This window comes from Antechinus flavipes, chromosome 1, assembly GCF_016432865.1.
Source record: "Antechinus flavipes isolate AdamAnt ecotype Samford, QLD, Australia chromosome 1, AdamAnt_v2, whole genome shotgun sequence".
Lineage (NCBI taxonomy): Eukaryota > Metazoa > Chordata > Mammalia > Dasyuromorphia > Dasyuridae > Antechinus > Antechinus flavipes.
This window is the reverse complement of record NC_067398.1, coordinates 477,420,131-477,437,781: the sequence shown is the minus strand read 5'-3', so window position 1 is coordinate 477,437,781 and position 17,651 is coordinate 477,420,131. Positions and strand designations below refer to the sequence as shown.

Below are 17,651 nucleotides of genomic sequence, written 5' to 3'. Positions count from 1 at the left end.
AATGAAATTATGAATAAAGCTGGAAAGTTTAGAGAGATCAAGAGGTTAGGAACAGAAAGAAAGCCTGAGAGCAGAAGACAAGAGGGATTGAGAACATGCCCATGGAAGACTGAAAACAAACAGAATTCCAGAAGGCTCTTAAGTTGAACTTAGTGTTTGTCCCAGAAAAAAAACATTTAAGGGAAAACTGTATGTAGCACTAGGGAAGTGATTGAATTGGAGAGCAGGGGCTGGCTGAAAACAGCAGTTTTGGTCTAGAACTGTGGAGTGAAGGTAGATGGCCCAGATCAAAATTCCTTATTGACTAGATAAGACATGAGGTTTATCATGGAGAATTACTGGCCCTGCCAATAACTTTAGAAGCATGATTCCTATCAAGCTATCTATCTGAATTTAGCTAAAATAAATAATATGATTGATTATAATTTCCATTTTGGACACAGTCTATAACTTTAAGATCTCTACCTGTTATGGTAAATAGCCTTTATACCCAGCTATTGGGTATAATTAATTAAAAGTATCTGTCTATTTCTGTAGAGATTGTAAGGCCACAGACTTTTTCTTTTTCCTTCCTCTCTCTTCCCTTCCCCTTCCCTTTCCTTTTTTCCCCTTTTTTCCCCCTTTCCTTCCTTTCCCTTCCCTTCCATGACAAAAATAACATGGAACAAGAATTGGTGATACTCAGGATACAGTGTTTAGGGGAGACACTCCAATGTACTCACAAAATTTCTTGGGAAAATTTTGCATGGGAACTACCTTGTTTTTTTAAAATTTTATTCCAAAATTTGATTTTGCAACACTAGTAAATTTAATAGTTTTCATAAAATGCTCAAAATGAATTTATAGTGTTTCTTATAATTTTTAATTAAAAATATGCATATGGTATCATAAAATATGAAAATATGAAACCTAAGATGTGGAGTTGCATCTTTTTCCAGTCACAGTTATAGAAGCAACGATCAAAAGAAGAGATAAGAAATGTTATGAATAAAAAATGAAATTATGAAATCATAGTTCTTAAAAGTCCTGAAATTATTAGTTTATGACTATAAATTCTGTGATGATAAACTCTTTTTCTTATTTTGTATGATTTTTGTGCAAAATAGATATTTAAAAGTTTGTGATGATTTTATGGTGCAAATAACTGCAAGATCAATTTCTGATTTACACAGTCATAGCTTTAATTGTATTTGTTAGTTAAGCATGCAAGATAATTAGTTTTTAGGGAAAATGAAAAATTGGTGATAAAAACAATAAGCATATGCATAGATACATACATAAATAATATATATATATATATATATATATATATATATATATATATATATACACATACATACATACATGCCTGTGTATACACAGTTGGTTGCTTTCCAAAGTGTTCACTTCTGTTTGAGGGATGATGATACATGACTAGCCAAAGAGCCTTGTGCCCAGGCTCTCCTCCACTTCTTACATATCATTGTTTATAACCTGGCTTCCTTCAGAAAACAGCTGGAATGAGCAAAGAGAAGCCAAGATTTTGAGTATCAAGTCAGAGGAAGGCTCCACTCTGTTCTTCCTAACCACAACACCTTGCCTATAGCTCCAGCTAAGCTATTTTCAGAAGGGAGAAGTAGGAGGGCTCCGCCAAAGTTGGATACACTTACTAGAAAGAGGAGCCAGGTCTGAGTCTGGCAGCAGAGGAAGAAAAGCAGTAGGAAAAGAGTAAGGAGCAAAGAAACATGTCACTAAGTAGGATTTTGCTAAATTTCAATTTGCCAACATATGAGCAGAGGATAGATTTTCTCTACTCTTGCCAAGTGCATTTTGCATGTACTTAGACATTCTGGCCATTAATTTGATGGAACGTCCTACATCAAAGGGAAGCCAGGGAAGTGTGGTCTGTCATCTATTTTATGAAATCTAGAAATCATAGCAAGGGGAAGTAGAGTTGGACTGGGAAACAGGCAGCAAGGAGAATTAATTCTATGGATATAGGGAAGTTCTTAACCAGGACCCTGCCTACTTAATCAATGTAGTAGACTAGTCTACAAGTTATTGCTTCTAAAGCACTGCCATCACTGGTCCCAGTTAAAAGCCTGCCTTCTGCAAAAAAACAAAAACAAAAACAGAAACAAAAAACAATAAGTTTTTCTTCCACATTTATTTAATCTTAGTGATTTACTTCTTAGATTAACCACAATTTATCCTGTATATATACTGTGGATACACAGTTCTTGCATATTGTCTCTCTGATTAGATTTTGAGCTTCTTGATATTAGGACCAGTTTTAAATTGTTTTTCCCTTTCTTTGTATTCCCAGTCTTTAGCATGGTGCCTGCACATAGTAATGCTTAGTAAATGCTTTTTTTTTTTTTTAAAGAATTATGTAGCCTTTATCTTTAACTTTATTTTAAAATACAATTTATTTCTTCCCCAATTACATGTTAAAACAATTTAAAAATTTTATTTTTAAAGTTTTGAGTTGCATATTCTATTCCTTCTTCTCTCTTTCCACAATTAGATATAGGTTATACATATGCAATCAGGTAAAAATATTTTCATATGAATCATTTTGTACAACAAGACTCAAATAAAAGGAAAAAAATGAAAGAAAATAAGAAAAAAACAGCATGCTGCAGTCTTTATTCAAATATTATCAGTTTTCTCTAGAGGTGGATAATGTTTCATCATTAATTCTTTGGTATTGTCTTGGATCATTGTATTGAGAATAGATAGAAGAAAAGTCTGACTAAATAAGAGCACTCATTCTTACTAAAAACACTAGAGTGCACAGAAATAAAAGTACTGTTCATTAAAATGACAACAATATTATCTATGATTATCAGCAAACATTATCTGTAATGAGGATAAGTTAAAAGATTTACCACTACAATGAGAATAAGTAAGTAATTCATAATTCTCATAAAACAACATTGCTGTTACTGGGTACAACATTCTCCTGGTTCTAGCCACTTTGCTTTGTAATAGTTCATGTTAAGTCTTTTCAGATTTTTCTGAAATAATTCTGCTTGTCATTTCTTATAGCACAATAATATTCCATTATAATCATATGTTTCCAATTCTTAGCCACCTAAAAAAAATCTGCTATGAATATTTTTGTACAAATAGGTCCATTGTCCCTTTTTTGGAATATCTTTGGGATATAGATTTAGTAGTGATATTGCTGGATCAAAGAGTTTGCACAACCCTTTGGAATAATTCCAACTTACTCTCCAAAATGGTTGGATCAGTTCATTATTATCCCAGTTTTCCCATATCAGCTGCAATATTCCTCATTTTCCTTTTTTTTTTTTTTTGTCATCTTAGCCAATTTGAAAGTTAAGAAGTGTTCTCAGAGTTGTTTTTATTTACATTACTTTAATCAATAGTGATTTTGAGCATTTTTCATATGACTATAGATAGCTTTAATTTCTTCATTTGAAAATTGCCTATACATATACAATTTATTAACTGAGAAATGACTTGTATCCTTATAAATTTGAATCCGTTCTTTATGTATTTGAAAAATGATGCCTTTATCAGAGACTCGTTGCACATTTTCCCTTCCCTCAGTTTCCTTTTTCTTTTCAATTTTGGTTGCATTGATTTTGTTTGTACTGAGAAGGCTTCTGGCTCATACCCATTACAGATAATAATGCTGATGGTTTTAGATAAATAGTATTTATCATTTTAAGGAATAATAACTTTATTTCTATGTTCTCCAGTGTTGTTTTTTAAACAACACTGTTTTTTATGGTTATATTAATATTACATTATATTAATAATAATTTTTTAAAATAGGAATGGATGCTGTATTTGGTCAAAGAATTTTCTGTATCTATTGAGATAGTCATATTCTTTCTTTTTTCTAGTCAAATTAACAAATGGCTTATCTATTGTATTGTTCTCTCCCCTCCATAAAACCAACTTCTACTTTTGCTTATTAAGTTCAATGGTTTTCTTACTTTCAATTTTTACTAATCTTTCCTTTGTTTTTGAGAAATTCTAATTGGCATTTAATTGGGGTTGGGTGGTGGGTGGCTATTTTGTTCTTTTTCTAGTTTTTTCAGTTGTGTATTTAATTCACTGATCCACTATTTTCCTGTTTTATCAATGCAACAAGTAGAGATAAACATTTTCCCCTTTGCTCATAAATTTTATGACATTGTCTAATTGTTGTCATTTTCTTTAATTAAATTATCTATTATTTCTTTGAATAGACACTTATTAACTTTATTTAACTATTATTATATTTGTGAATCTAAAAGATGGGTGACCAGAGTCATTCAAGAAAGAAAAATACAAAAATAGCCCATATGAGATGGAAAAGTAGGCTTCTACCCTGTGGTAGAAAAGCAAGCTGAAGATGCTAAGACTTATATAGTTTTAAAATTATATGTAAACACTAATTGCTGATACCTTAAATGTGACATGAATGTACATACTGTTGAAAGAATTGTGACATAACCGGTATTGATATTTTTGCTATAAATGAAACAAGAATGTGAAAGATAATTATAGGTTTTTCATTAACATTCAACTCAATATGTGTTTAAGTACCTCCTATGTACCATGCACTCTGTTCTATGCTATTGTTAAGGATTAGAAGGTTGAACAGTTATACAAAGAACTCAATGATACCCTCCAGTTCATAAAAAATGTATACACACATATAACATATACACGTGACACAATGTACATGTATGTTTGGATGATATAGTATGTTTATGCATGTGTGTATGTGTAGCTGGCTAAGGCAATCAGCACCATTTGGAGCAGTCACATCAATAAGATGAAGCAGTAAAATATTCTTAATATCCAAAGAATTTTTTTTATACTAACTACTTCATAAAGGCAAATATTACTGCTCACATTTTACAGAAAAGGAAATCGAAACATGAGACTTACCCATTATCACAAAGTATTATTGTTGCTGTTGTTCATCTTTCATTATGGAAGAGGATCAGTAGCTTCAGGAGGATGATATAATGACTTGCAAATGAATAGGATTTAATTGCAGCAGGGCTGTGCAAAGGTATCAGCCTCACTTTTTCCTCCAGTGTCTTTCCAGGTTCAATGACAAGGCATATGTCAGAAGGAATGGCGATGGGTGCAGTGGGAAACATTGGTCTTTGTAAGCTAAGGTCTTTCCCTGGTCTCAGTTTGTCTGGGACAACACCCATTTGATGATTAAAGACTAGGTAAGATTTAAGGCAAAAGATGCCCTACTATGCTTTCTTAAACGTATATATCTAATAGGAAAGGGTTTCTGGACAGAACAAAGCAATTGTTATCAACACACTCTAGGAGCCATCAAAACCAAACAAAGGGCAGGGGAAGCTTGGGCTGGGTCCTATGTATTAGAAAATCAGTAAGAATCAAAGTGATTTGGGTTTAAAAGCATAATCATGTAGCTTCATCATGGGGTATGAAAGCTAGACAGTTTTCTCCCCTATCTATTATCATTAGAGTATTTAACTCTTTTATCTTGTGTAGTTTTCATTTATGACTTCTTGATCTATATCTCTGAAAAACCAGGCTTGCTAAAGCCCATTGGTTTTCAAATTGATTACCTTGAATACCACAAGGTAAATCTCAATGCTGGGATTAGTATCTCCTGACTACAAATTTCATTGTCCTTTTTGGAATACATATCATCATTTTGATTCTTCTAAAAACTAGGACATTAAGTTTTAAGTAAATATATGATTTATTCTGACTCTGGCTTAAATTACTGCTAGAAGTAATTATGCCAAGAAACCTTCTACTATGAAAATATCAATCTGTCTACACAGGACAATTTTTAAAAATCAAGAAAACAATTGAATAGCATAAAGACAATAAATATTTTATTTCAGGAAAGGACTTATTTAATTATTTGCAATGATCTTTTACAAATGTTAATTTTATAATTTCATTAGTTATACACAATTAATTTATAATGTTGATTATAATGCATAATATATTGACAAAGAATATACTTGTAGGCAAATGAACTGTGATTTCAACAGCTGGAGAACTGCCAGTATGGGAATTCTCTCCAAGAAGCAACCTATCTATGACTTGGTAGATAAGTCCTAGGGAGTAACCAATCAGAAGTTAAATGACTTGCCCCAGGTCACACAGCTATTAAGTAGGAGAGTCAGGATTTGAACACAGGTCTTCCTTACTCCAAGTCCAGCACTCTATCCACTTGCCAGTATTTGCATCTGAGCAAAACTGTTTGCATTATCTTTCCTCCTGTTGCTTATTATAAATGTGCACTAAAGAAACAGAGACAAGAAAGGAAATAATAATTTAAAAGTAAAAATTAAAAATATCCCCTTGATTTGATTTTTTTTCTGTTTTGGAAAAATAAAACATTATCTGATAACCTTCATCAGGGAGAATTGCATTTGAATTAGTCATTAAAATCAAGAAAACTGTGTGTCATTGACACAAAACCAAATTTGTTTTTTATATAAAGGGTATTATGTCATTTTAGTTATTTTCTTCAATCTGTGTATTCACAGTCATTATTCACATTCATCCTAATGATGCTATGTAATATTACTTCTTTTTTGTTCATGAAATAAAAATATTACTATAGATCCATATATATAAATTTGTAGCCCTGTACCTGATAAGTTATAGAATAAATATAAATAATTTTTGTCAGTGAGCAGAACTGCTGGTCTTGAGTTCTGATCTTCCATCAGTTTGTTATAATAGTTTATAGTAAGTAAAATAAAATTTAAAACATTATCAATGCTTATTTAAATTACAAAGTAAAGAAAATAAGCATTTGGAATGTGCTTTTTAATTTGCTGTCTTGAAACTAACACAGATGTTTAGGTGTCCTTATTCTAGAGATCATGGGGGTCTTTGAAGACCTGGGCTTCAAATTCTAGATGTCTCTGCAAAATAAAAGTGAAAAAAATTAGATATAGTTTACACTAACCTCTAATAGGATTCTTAAAGTGGCCCATTTCAATTGATGACTTAGTCATAAGTCTAATTAAAAAACTTTTTCAAAAAGAGTAAAACAATTAAAATATTTTAATCCTTTTAAGAAAGGTAGGACAATTAGGGAAATGGGGGAAATTAGGAAGCTACAGAGGGAAAAATCTATTGAACTGGTGGGAGAAAGTACATAAATATTAAGAAGTCTATTCCATATTATAAGACAATGATCTTATTATCTGTTGTGAATAATTTAAAAGTAATAACATACAATTGTCTACAAGTAATTCTGTCTACATCCAAAGATTAATTTCTTTACAATGCTTATTAACAAGGTACTAAATAGTGGATGAAGTATATCTTTTTAGATTCTTGGGAAATATGAGAGAAATCTAAGATCACTCTATTTCAGAGTGGAAGTCACTGTATCCCTTTCCACATTGTTCTATCACTGTTAATCATTTTCTAAATCTCAGCCTTGAATTGCTCTGTCTGATAGTATCACTTTTGTTCAATGGTTCCTTAATGCATTTAAAATACAATAAAAACTGCCTTGCTTTTATTTAAAAGATGTAATTTGGCTATGCTTTTATCTTTTCAGGCTGATTACACTATAAATCTCTCCATTTATGTTCCTACCAACTTGCTTTCTTTCTGTTTCTCACATGCAAAAACTCCATTTTTTAGCTCTATACTTTTGTACAAACCATTCCTAATGCCTAAAATATCTTCTCTTCTTTCATCTCTGTCTCTTGAAATACCCAACTCCCTTGAAGACTCAACTTTTTTGCCACCCTCTTAAGGAAGTCTTTCCTGAATCCACTAGTAATTAGGACCTCTGCCAAATTACCATTCATTTATTTTGGATGTATCCTGTATTTGTGGTGGTTGCTGTTCAGTCATTTCAGTTTTGTTCAACTCTTCATGACCCCATTTGGGGTTTTCTTGTCAAAAATATTGATGTAGTTTGCTTTTTCCCTCTCCAGCTCATTTTATAGATTAGAAAACTGAGGTAATTATGATTAAGTGACTTGCCTAGGGTCACTCAGCTAGTAAGGATCTGAGGTCAGATTTGAACCCAGGAAGATGAGACTGGTGTTTGAAGAGGTAGAGAAACTAGAGACCAGATTGCCAACATTCCCTGAATTGGAGAAAACAAGGGAGTTCCTGACAAAAAAATCAAACCAAAACAAATATCTGCTTCTGCTTCATTGACTATATTAAAATCTTTGATTGTATGGATCACAATGAAATTTGGCAAGTCTTCAAAGAGATGGGAGTACCAGATCATTTTTATCTCCCAAGGAACCTGTGTAAGGGCCAAGAAGCAATAGTTAGGACACATAGAACTGATTGGTTAAGCTTGAGAAAGCATTACAACAAGAATGTATATTGTCACTTTATTTATTTAACTTATATGCAGAATACATAATGCAAAATGCCAGGTTGACCAAATCAAAATCTGGAATTAAGGATGCTGGGAAAAAATATCAATAATCTTAGATATATAGATAATACCACTCTGATGGCAGAAAGTGAAGAAGAATTAAGAAATATCTTGAGAAGGATGAAAGGGGAGAGATTAAAAGCTGGTTTGAAACTTTACATTACAAAAAAAAAAAGCCCAAAGATCTTAGCAACTGACCCCATTACTTCCTGGAAAATGGAAGGAAAAAAAATGGAAACAGTTGAGATTTCATATTCTTTGGCTGAAAAAATCACTGCAGACAACAACTGTAGTCATGATATTAAAAGATGCTCTCTCTCCTTGGAAGGAAAGTTCTAGAAGATATGGACAGCATACTAAAAAGCAGAGACATCATCTTACACAGAGAGAGAGGTTCATATAGTTATGGTTATGGTTTTTCTAGTAGCATTGTAAGACTTGTGATAGACTACAAGGAAATCGTCGTGCTGAAAAAGCTTTGAGAGTCCTTTGGACAGCAAGATCAAATTATTTAATACTTTAAGAAATTAACTGAGAATATTCACTGGAGACTCAAATACTGAAGCTGAAGCTGAAATACTTTGGCTACAAAATGAGAAGACAGGACTCATTGGAAAAGACTTTGATATTGGGAAAGACTGAAGGCAAAAGGTAAAGGGATGGCAAAGAATGAGATGGAAAGTGTCACAGAAACAATGAATAGACTTCAGGAGATAATAGAGGATAGAAGGGTCTCCAATGTTATAATCCATGGGATCAAGAAGAGTCAGGTATCAATGAGCAACAACAAAACATGCCATAGCCCTCTAATACAATGAAAGCTCATAAAGATTGGAATTATCTCACTTCTAATATTTGTATCCCCCCTACTTAGCACAGTGCCTGAAATGTAGAAAGGATTGAATAAATACTTGATGATTGCTATAGGATGATAAACTGAGAAGTTCAAATGAAAGTTTTGCTTGTTTTTTGTTAAGGATCATGCCTAAGTGAGGGGGGCAGGTCAATTCTCTGAGAGTCTCCATAGCTGTATATCACAACATCCCTGAAGGAGTTGCTAATGCAGATGTTCCTTGTGGATTGGGAATGAAATAAATTGGAGGCCAAAGGGAAGAGGAGAGAAGTCAGAGAATGCAACTGCCTCAATGTCCTTGTATTATCATCATCCTCTCACATGAAGAAGATCCCTTATACAGGTCTAAGTTAGATCTCCAGCAGCCACTGGCAGGGGCCTCCTGTATCACAACAGTTTTTATGAATGAAGATGATGTGGGATTATTTGCAAAGAAGAAACTATTGGGTATGGAAACATAGAAAATAAAAGACAAAGGAGATGGTTGGGAAGGAAGCTCAGAAAAGAGAAAGTAAAGAAAAATTATAATCCAAGGTTAAAGTCTTTAGAGAAGAAGTCACTTCACAATTCTCAGAAAATGACAGCAGAAAGATATTTAAAACAAGCCTTATTAGAAACTTAACTGTGGCAAGCCCTGAGTGGTACCTTATCTTGACAGATGGAAATTTAAACTATATTTCGTATGATGAGAGAGCAACTGGTCTTATTCTGATTCTACTGTGGTAGCTCACAGTTACTTTGGGTACTTTCTTTTTAGGAGTGAAAAGCTTTTTCAGAAACTACAGAAAAATATCAAGCTGCTATGAGAGCTTGCAATGGAATGAATATGGCTATTTTCAATGACTGTTCATACCTTTGATTCCGGTAAACATGGACCAAATGCTTCTAACAAAAGAGCTTCTTCTCTTACAGACATTTCATAGTCTGCAAAAGATAGCTTCCCATCATGGTCATGATCCTGGAGAAGATGAAGATTAGAAAATAGTAGATTTTATTTCAATAGTGGATTTGCTAACATTATATGTTATATACGTATGTGTAACATTTTATACATAATTGAAAGGAAAAAAAATACACAGGATTTTTCTTTTAATCAAGGAAAAGTTACATGATACATTGGCCAGAAAGCTGGTCTCAGAGTTATGAAGACCTAGGTTTTAAGTATTGCTTTTGATATATACTGTAAATATGACTTCGGGTAAGTCAATCTCCACATGATCTTACTATTTCTCTGAGACTATACACTATGGAGACACTGACTAGCATTGTCAGAGGGAGTTACCTCATGAAGAATTCTTTTTACCAATGAAACCACAGGTTCTGCCTTTATCCCCTATCTCCACCAAAAAGGAACAAAATTTTTACTGAATATCTCCTTTGTGCTATTCTCTCATCCAACTGATTGTGTAGATTATAATATATTGATATTTTATTATAAAATGCTTACCATCTTTTTAAGTGTTATATCAACTAAATCTTTAATCCCTTCATCTGGATCTTCTTCACTTGGTTGCTTGAGAAGGCTGTTTTTCAGCATGTGAAACATTTCCTCTCGTGAAATGAAACCATCAGCATTCAAATCATACACGTCAAAACAGTCTTTTAAAAACACAAGAAATTGTAATTTTACAAAACTGACATTTTATTGACTTTCTCTTAAGTAATTTTAAAACACACACAGAGTAGGTAGCTAGAGCACTAGCAATTTTAATAATTTTCACAGTGATTTTACTTATATGTGTAGAGTTATCATGGCCTTCATAATTTTGATTCAGAAATAAAAATTCATGTAATCAGCCTAATATCAGAGCCAGTTTTGTATTCATACATGCAACATTTAAACACACATCTAAGACCTAATGCTGCAATTATGCTTAGAATAAAATCTCCTTTTCCTCTCCATTTAGAAATTGACTATATTGGGTAGATTGTCCTCTCATATTACTTCCTCCCTGTAATCATCTTTCATCACATCCAATATGTAATTTTTCTCTAAAGGGTGGGCTAGGTTAATGGAATCCAGAGCATGCTTGATTTCCAGTATTTTCTTAGATTATGAATTTGGAATCTGACTCTGTCCTCCTAGGTTGATCGATACCACATGCTATTGACCATAATGGGGATATCTACTAGCTTCCTCGGTGTTAGAAATTATTTTATTTTGGATTTCCTGTTCACCTTGATCATTTTTAGTAAAGTTAAAATTTCAATAGCGTTTGCCTCAAACTATATTGCTTTATCTTAGAATCCTTCACATTCTTTTAAAAAGTTAACTGGTCAATTCTTTAGATATTTCTGTCCAGTGTTTTTAGTATCTCTTAAAAGATTTTAATTTATTTACTTATAATTGATATCTTACCCAGGGACATACAAGGCAATGATGAAAGCATAAAAAAGATTAAAGTAGTGGTTCTTAAGTTTTTTTTTTCTTTTTTTTTTTTTTTTGGAATACATTATTCTTTGTTGAGGGGGCACTGTACTATAGTGACCATTTAATCTGACATAACAATATAGGCATTGGAAAACTCACACAATTGGAGTTTCTATTCAATAAAAGCAATCTTTTTTTTTTTGCAAATTTAAGATCTGAAATGTTTTGAGGTTTGAATAATCTTATAGGCAATTTTCTTTTATTTAGAATATTATATTTAATATAATACCTTTCTTGGGTAAGCAAAATTTATATTAAAATATTTATGATTTTTTAAATCTGCACTAATATCTAAACTTCTTAGCATAATTTGTATGTTTTGTAATACACTCTGAAAGTTACTGCTCTAAAACCAAGAATGAAACTTGGCTATACCAGATTAATGCATTAATTTAAGTTAATATTAATTTGTAGCATTTAGCAGTAAAAGAATTTATATATTACTTCAAATAAGAGATCAATATGTAAATAAGAATTAAGTGTGAAGATCAGAGAAACTGCAAATACTTTGTAAAATACAATATCATGTTCTGGAAAACAAAGCTTGGGGGCATATCTAATCCATATATTGGAAAGTAAATTATAAATGAAACTGACATTAAAAAACAAAAGCAAAGATTGTAGTAAAATTTATTTTTAGAGAAATCACAATTTTTTAAATTATGAAAATAAATATTTTTGAGAATTATTTGAAGATGATGGGTTATGTAGGGTAATTGAATAGTATGTTCTTTCTTTTAAGTAGAAAAAAGAAGAGAAAGAATCCCAGTCAGCAAATCCTTCTTAATAACATAATTAACTCCCAGTCTGGTATACCCACAGTCATATACATACATGGGTATACATGTGTACATATGTATATATGTTTTTACATTATAAATTGGTTACAAAAGAAAGATCACAATTTTTTTTCTATGTTTTATCCATAAAAAAGCTTGTGGTATTTTTCTGCTTATTTAAAAAATGGCTTTAGATTTTTCACTCTTTTCAAAAGCTCATAGTAATCAGATTTTTATATTAATATTGTTACTAACCAAAACTATGCTGATGTAATCTAAAATATAGCTACTGATGGTTTCCTGTTGTATTTCATCTGTGGAATGTCCTTCTGCAGCATTCAATTGTCCTCAGACAGCATATTTAGACTATATACCCTGGTATTACTTTTTCATTATAGTGATTTCTTGCTAGAAGAATTACCTGTACTCATCACTTGACAATGCCTAGCTTTTCCAGGAAGAAGTCCAAATATGAATCAAAAAATGGATCTGAAAGAACATGTTATATTCCATAACTTTATGAGCTTTGAGAAGATCATTGACACTTTCTTGGTAATGTTATGCTTTGTAGTTTTCCAAAATGTTTTTGGGCACTTAAAAAAATATCACTTCCATGCTTCTTTTTCTACTTCATTAATATGTTCTTCACAATGTTCAACTTCCATCACTTCCATTGTTTGAAAAGTCAGAAACATATTCCCTCTTTTATTTGATTGATTTTTTGAAAAAAATATCCAGATAAAAACAACCTATATCATTTCAATACACTAAATTGATAAATTTTCCCTAAGCCCAGTTTAATGGTCATAAGAAAATTTTTTCAGTACTAAACAACAGTTGGATCACCATATTTTTCTTTTTTGGAATCCATTCTTTCTTTTAAGGCTTCTGTTAATGGAATGGGATTTATTTTTATTTCTCTTGTTCCATTCAAACATAAAGCAGCAGTTTGGGATAAACTAGTATTTGGTATTGCTAAGATATAATCCTAGTAGTAAAAGAACAACCATATTTAGTTCTCATAACTTCTTCTTCTCATAACAATGAAATATGGCATGAATATTTTTCATGCTTATTTACTCAAAGATTGAATTACCATGTTTAGAATATTTTGTGTGTCATCTTGTAGGAGATTCTGTTCTTTTGTTACAAAAGTCAAAAGTTCATCTTTACTTTTGTATAAGTTAAGATGATGAACAAGTTTATTTAGAGCTGTTTGAGTTATTAAATGCAGATACAAGGATAGAGAGGTTACTTCAAAAGGGAAATCATAACAGACTCCTGCCTTGCCAAAGTGAGCTTTGTCTTCATTCAAATTCCAAGTTTTTAGTAGTTTTAATCTAGTATTTCTTTGTTTTGTTAAAGAGATTTTATAACTGTTAGCCTATCTGTATATTATACATTATGATATAGACTTGGTAATTAAAAAATAATTTATATTAATGTTTTCTATTTCTTATATCATCATCAATGTATATGTCATATTTTAATATATAATTAAATAAATTATATATATGTATATGTATATATATATGTATATATATATATACATATATATACACATATGCATATGTGTGTAGTTTTCTTGGTTCTGCTAACATCACTGCATAAGTTCATATAGATGTTTACATGCTTCTCTTAATTCATTACACACATAATTTCCTTTTTTCTTTTTTGTGTGAGGAATTTAGGGAGGGGGGTTAAAATCACTTAAAGTCACAGGGTCAGATGTCTGAAATTGGATTTGAATTCAAGTTTTCCTGACTCTAATGACAATGCTCTATCCACTGCACCACCTAGCTGATCCCATATACATTATTTCTTATAATAACAGTATTCCATTACATGTATGTACTGTAATTTGTTTATCCATTTTCCAATTGACGTGTATCCATTTTGTTTCTGATTCTTAGCTATCATGAAAAGTGCTGCTTTTGGAGCATATGGAGACATATTCATATCTATAACTCCATAAGTATTAGTGGAGTCTCTGTTCAAAAGAGAATGGACGTTTTAGTCACTGTATTTGAATAATTCCAAATTGCTTTCCAAAGTGGTTGTATCATTTCACAGCTCCAACAACAATGTATTAATGTAGTTCTCTTCCCAAAATCACTCCAACATGGTTGCCATTTTGGGGACCATTTTTTTCCAATTTTAAGGATATACAGCAAAACTTCAGAGTTGCTTTGATTTGTTTCTCTTATTATTAGTTATTTGCAGCATTTTTCACTTGTTGTGAATACTTTGAAGTTCTTCCTTTGAGAAATTTGATCATTTATTAGATAACACTCATTAATGACTCTGTGTGTGTGTGTGTGTGTGTGTGTGTGTGTGTGTGTGTATCTGTAGATGTAGTTTAGATAGAAAAACCTTAAAAGAAAAAAATTGATGCAAAAATTTTTCCTTACTATTTGACTACTTCCCTTTTATCCTAGATGTAGTAATGTCTGTGCAGAAGCTTGTTAGTTTCAAGTAAGCAAAATTATTTATGTTATCTTTTTGTAATCACTTCCATTTCTTGTTTAGTTGAAAATACCTCTTACACATAGCTTTGAGAGGTGCATGATCTGTTTCTCTTCAAAAATAATTTGATAGTATGATCTTTAATATTAAGGTCAAATTCATTTAGAATGTATTGCAGTGTGTATTGGTTGAAGCCTAATTTCTTTCACACTGTTTTCCAGTTTTCTCAGTTTTAAAATGGAAATGAGAAATTTTTCTATATATAATATGCTATCTACTTTATAAAAAAACTGGTTATTGAGTTAAATTATTTCTGGATCTCTTTTGTCAAGTCTGTGCCATTGTTCTATCTATTTTTTAACTAAACTGATAATTTTTTAAAGGAAAACAATTTCAACCTGCAGAATAGTCTTTTTCTTCTCTCCAAACCATAGCATTGGCATATCAAATAGCATATAACAAGATCCATGATTCTGGATACTTAATAGTCTCCTACAAGTGAAATTGCACATTTGAGGGACTCAAGTTTTAAAATGATAACTTACTTTACAACCAAAATTGAATCCATATTTTCTTAACTGGAATGGTAAAGTATTATTTCTCAGAGGTATAAAAATTAGAACATTGAATATGTAATAAAACTACAATGGCCAATGTTTGAAGACATACTGATAAATTAATAAAGGTATAAGTTTACCAAGTATAATATAAAATACTTGAGAAAACAGAATTGTAAATAATAATGAAATTTACCAAATGATGCCTTGTATACAATTGACGAAGCAGCTTGCTACCTACATATATATCAAGAGTTGACTAGATGAAGATGTCCCAGTCTTCACTGCCATATAGTATATAAGTTGAAACTTCACAAACTATTCAAGAATAAGCATACAGTAACTTCTCACAAATCCTATCCTTCCCCCCATCTCTAGTTGACCAAATTATACCTTCTTGCAGAGTCATTTATAATATTTGAAAAAATTATATCATTCAATTACAAGAGAAATTACATTCATATTTTAATTCATCTAAAAACACATCCAAAACATATTGACTAGTGTTGCTGTCAAAATATTCCTCCATGGGTAATATTTATGTCCTTGTATTAGAATTCAAAAGTCAAATTACTTCATTCACCTCCCCCTTCAGTATTAATAACTTGTAACTGCTTATAATTAACTGCTGTTAATCATATCACTCAAAGAAAATTGTTTTCTGTAAGATTATTAGTGATCTTTTATTTGCCAAATCCTACCAGGTTTTGTTTTAAATCTTTTTGACCTATTTTTGGTATCTGATACTTGACCATTTTTTCCTCAGGTACTCTCTATTTTCTGGGTTTTCATGACATTGATTTCCACTGTTTTTCTTCCTACTTGCTTGCTGCTCCTTCTTAGTTTCCAATGTATTGTCATCATTCTTTTCTTATGACCAGTGTGACAGTGTACTTCAAAGATTTGTCCTCAGTCCTCTTCTTTAAACATTTACCCCCCATGGGGAGCTTATCAACTGTCAAAGGCAATAATTTATTATTACATTTATATAGAATTATCTCTTTGTTCAACCTGTCTTCCTCGTAAATATTTTCTTCTACAATTATCTATTGGATGTTATCAAATGGATGTCTGGTAGTCATCTCAAATTCAATACATTCAAAATAATACTCACTGCATTTCTCCTAGACACCAACTTTCCTCATTTTAACTTCCATATTCTTGTAGAGGGTACCACCATCTTTCTAGTCATCTGGGTTTTCTCAATGGAGTAATTCTTGATTGAACTCACTCTCTTCATCCCTTCATATCAAATCAATTACCTATAATTTATTCTACCTCAACAATATAATTGCACATTCATTTCCTTTTCTCACATAGCTACCAATTTAATTTAGGCTCAGATCACCTCTTCCTTGGATGAACATCCTTTCAACTTGTCTTTTTACCTCGTCTTTCTCCTTGACCAATTTGTCTTCCAATCAGCTACCAAACTGATATTTCTAAAATAAAAGACTAAACCCAGCAAACTCCAAATTCAGTCAATCCAGGGGATCCCTTTTACCTTTTGTAGATAAAATAAACATGATTTATCTTTTACCTCAAGGATAAGGCATAAACTCCTTCCTCTTAAAGTTCCTTCATAGTTCATGAGTTCAGTCTGTCTTCCCAGGACTTTTGCAAATTACTCTCCTTTATGCCCTTCACCTTCAGTGTAAACAACCTTCTTGTTTGTCTCCAAATACTACTTTAATCTCTAATCACTGTGCTTTTAGACAGGATTGTCCCCTATTCTAGGAATGCACACCTCTGTCCTCACCAAATAGGATCCTGCTAGAATCCTTCAAAGTTTAGATTGAGTGTCACATCTTATAAGAAGTCATTCCAGTCCAGCTCTTCTCTAGCTATTGATGCCTTTATCCCAGAAGTCATTTTGTATCTTTTTTGTATGTCTCTGTCTAAGTATTTGGCATTTCCCTCCAATAAAAAAAAAGAGCATTCAGGATTTTTCATTTTGACCTTTGCTCTCCAAGACCATCGTAGATGATTAAGAAGTGAATTAAACCAAATTGTCTTAGTTTTGAAATACAGTAACAATTATTATTTGTTCCAAAGTGCATGATATGATATGAAACAAATCAGAGAGACATGATAAATAACTAATTACATACTTATATGAATATGAGTTTTTCGAATTTGGTTAGGTTTATTTATCTTTCTAGTTTAAACTGAATGCACCCTGAATGCTCTA

General features: G+C 31.7%; 1 protein-coding gene across 4 annotated transcripts in view; it reads right to left on the bottom strand.

Annotated features, from left to right (window-relative positions):
* Nucleotides 1-5,812: 5,812 nt before the first annotated feature.
* Nucleotides 5,813-17,651, bottom strand: part of CLXN (calaxin) — a 122,850-nt gene continuing 111,011 nt past the window's right edge. For 2 of the 4 annotated variants that reach the window (XM_051970223.1, XM_051970220.1), the window contains exons 4-6: nt 10,675-10,826; nt 10,081-10,185; nt 6,888-8,236 (exon numbers count right to left, since the gene is read on the bottom strand). In XM_051970223.1, coding sequence (XP_051826183.1) covers nt 7,994-8,236; nt 10,081-10,185; nt 10,675-10,826 — 500 coding nt within the window. In that variant the 3' untranslated portion in view covers nt 6,888-7,993. The other 2 variants (XM_051970221.1, XM_051970222.1) reach the window with 2 other exon arrangements.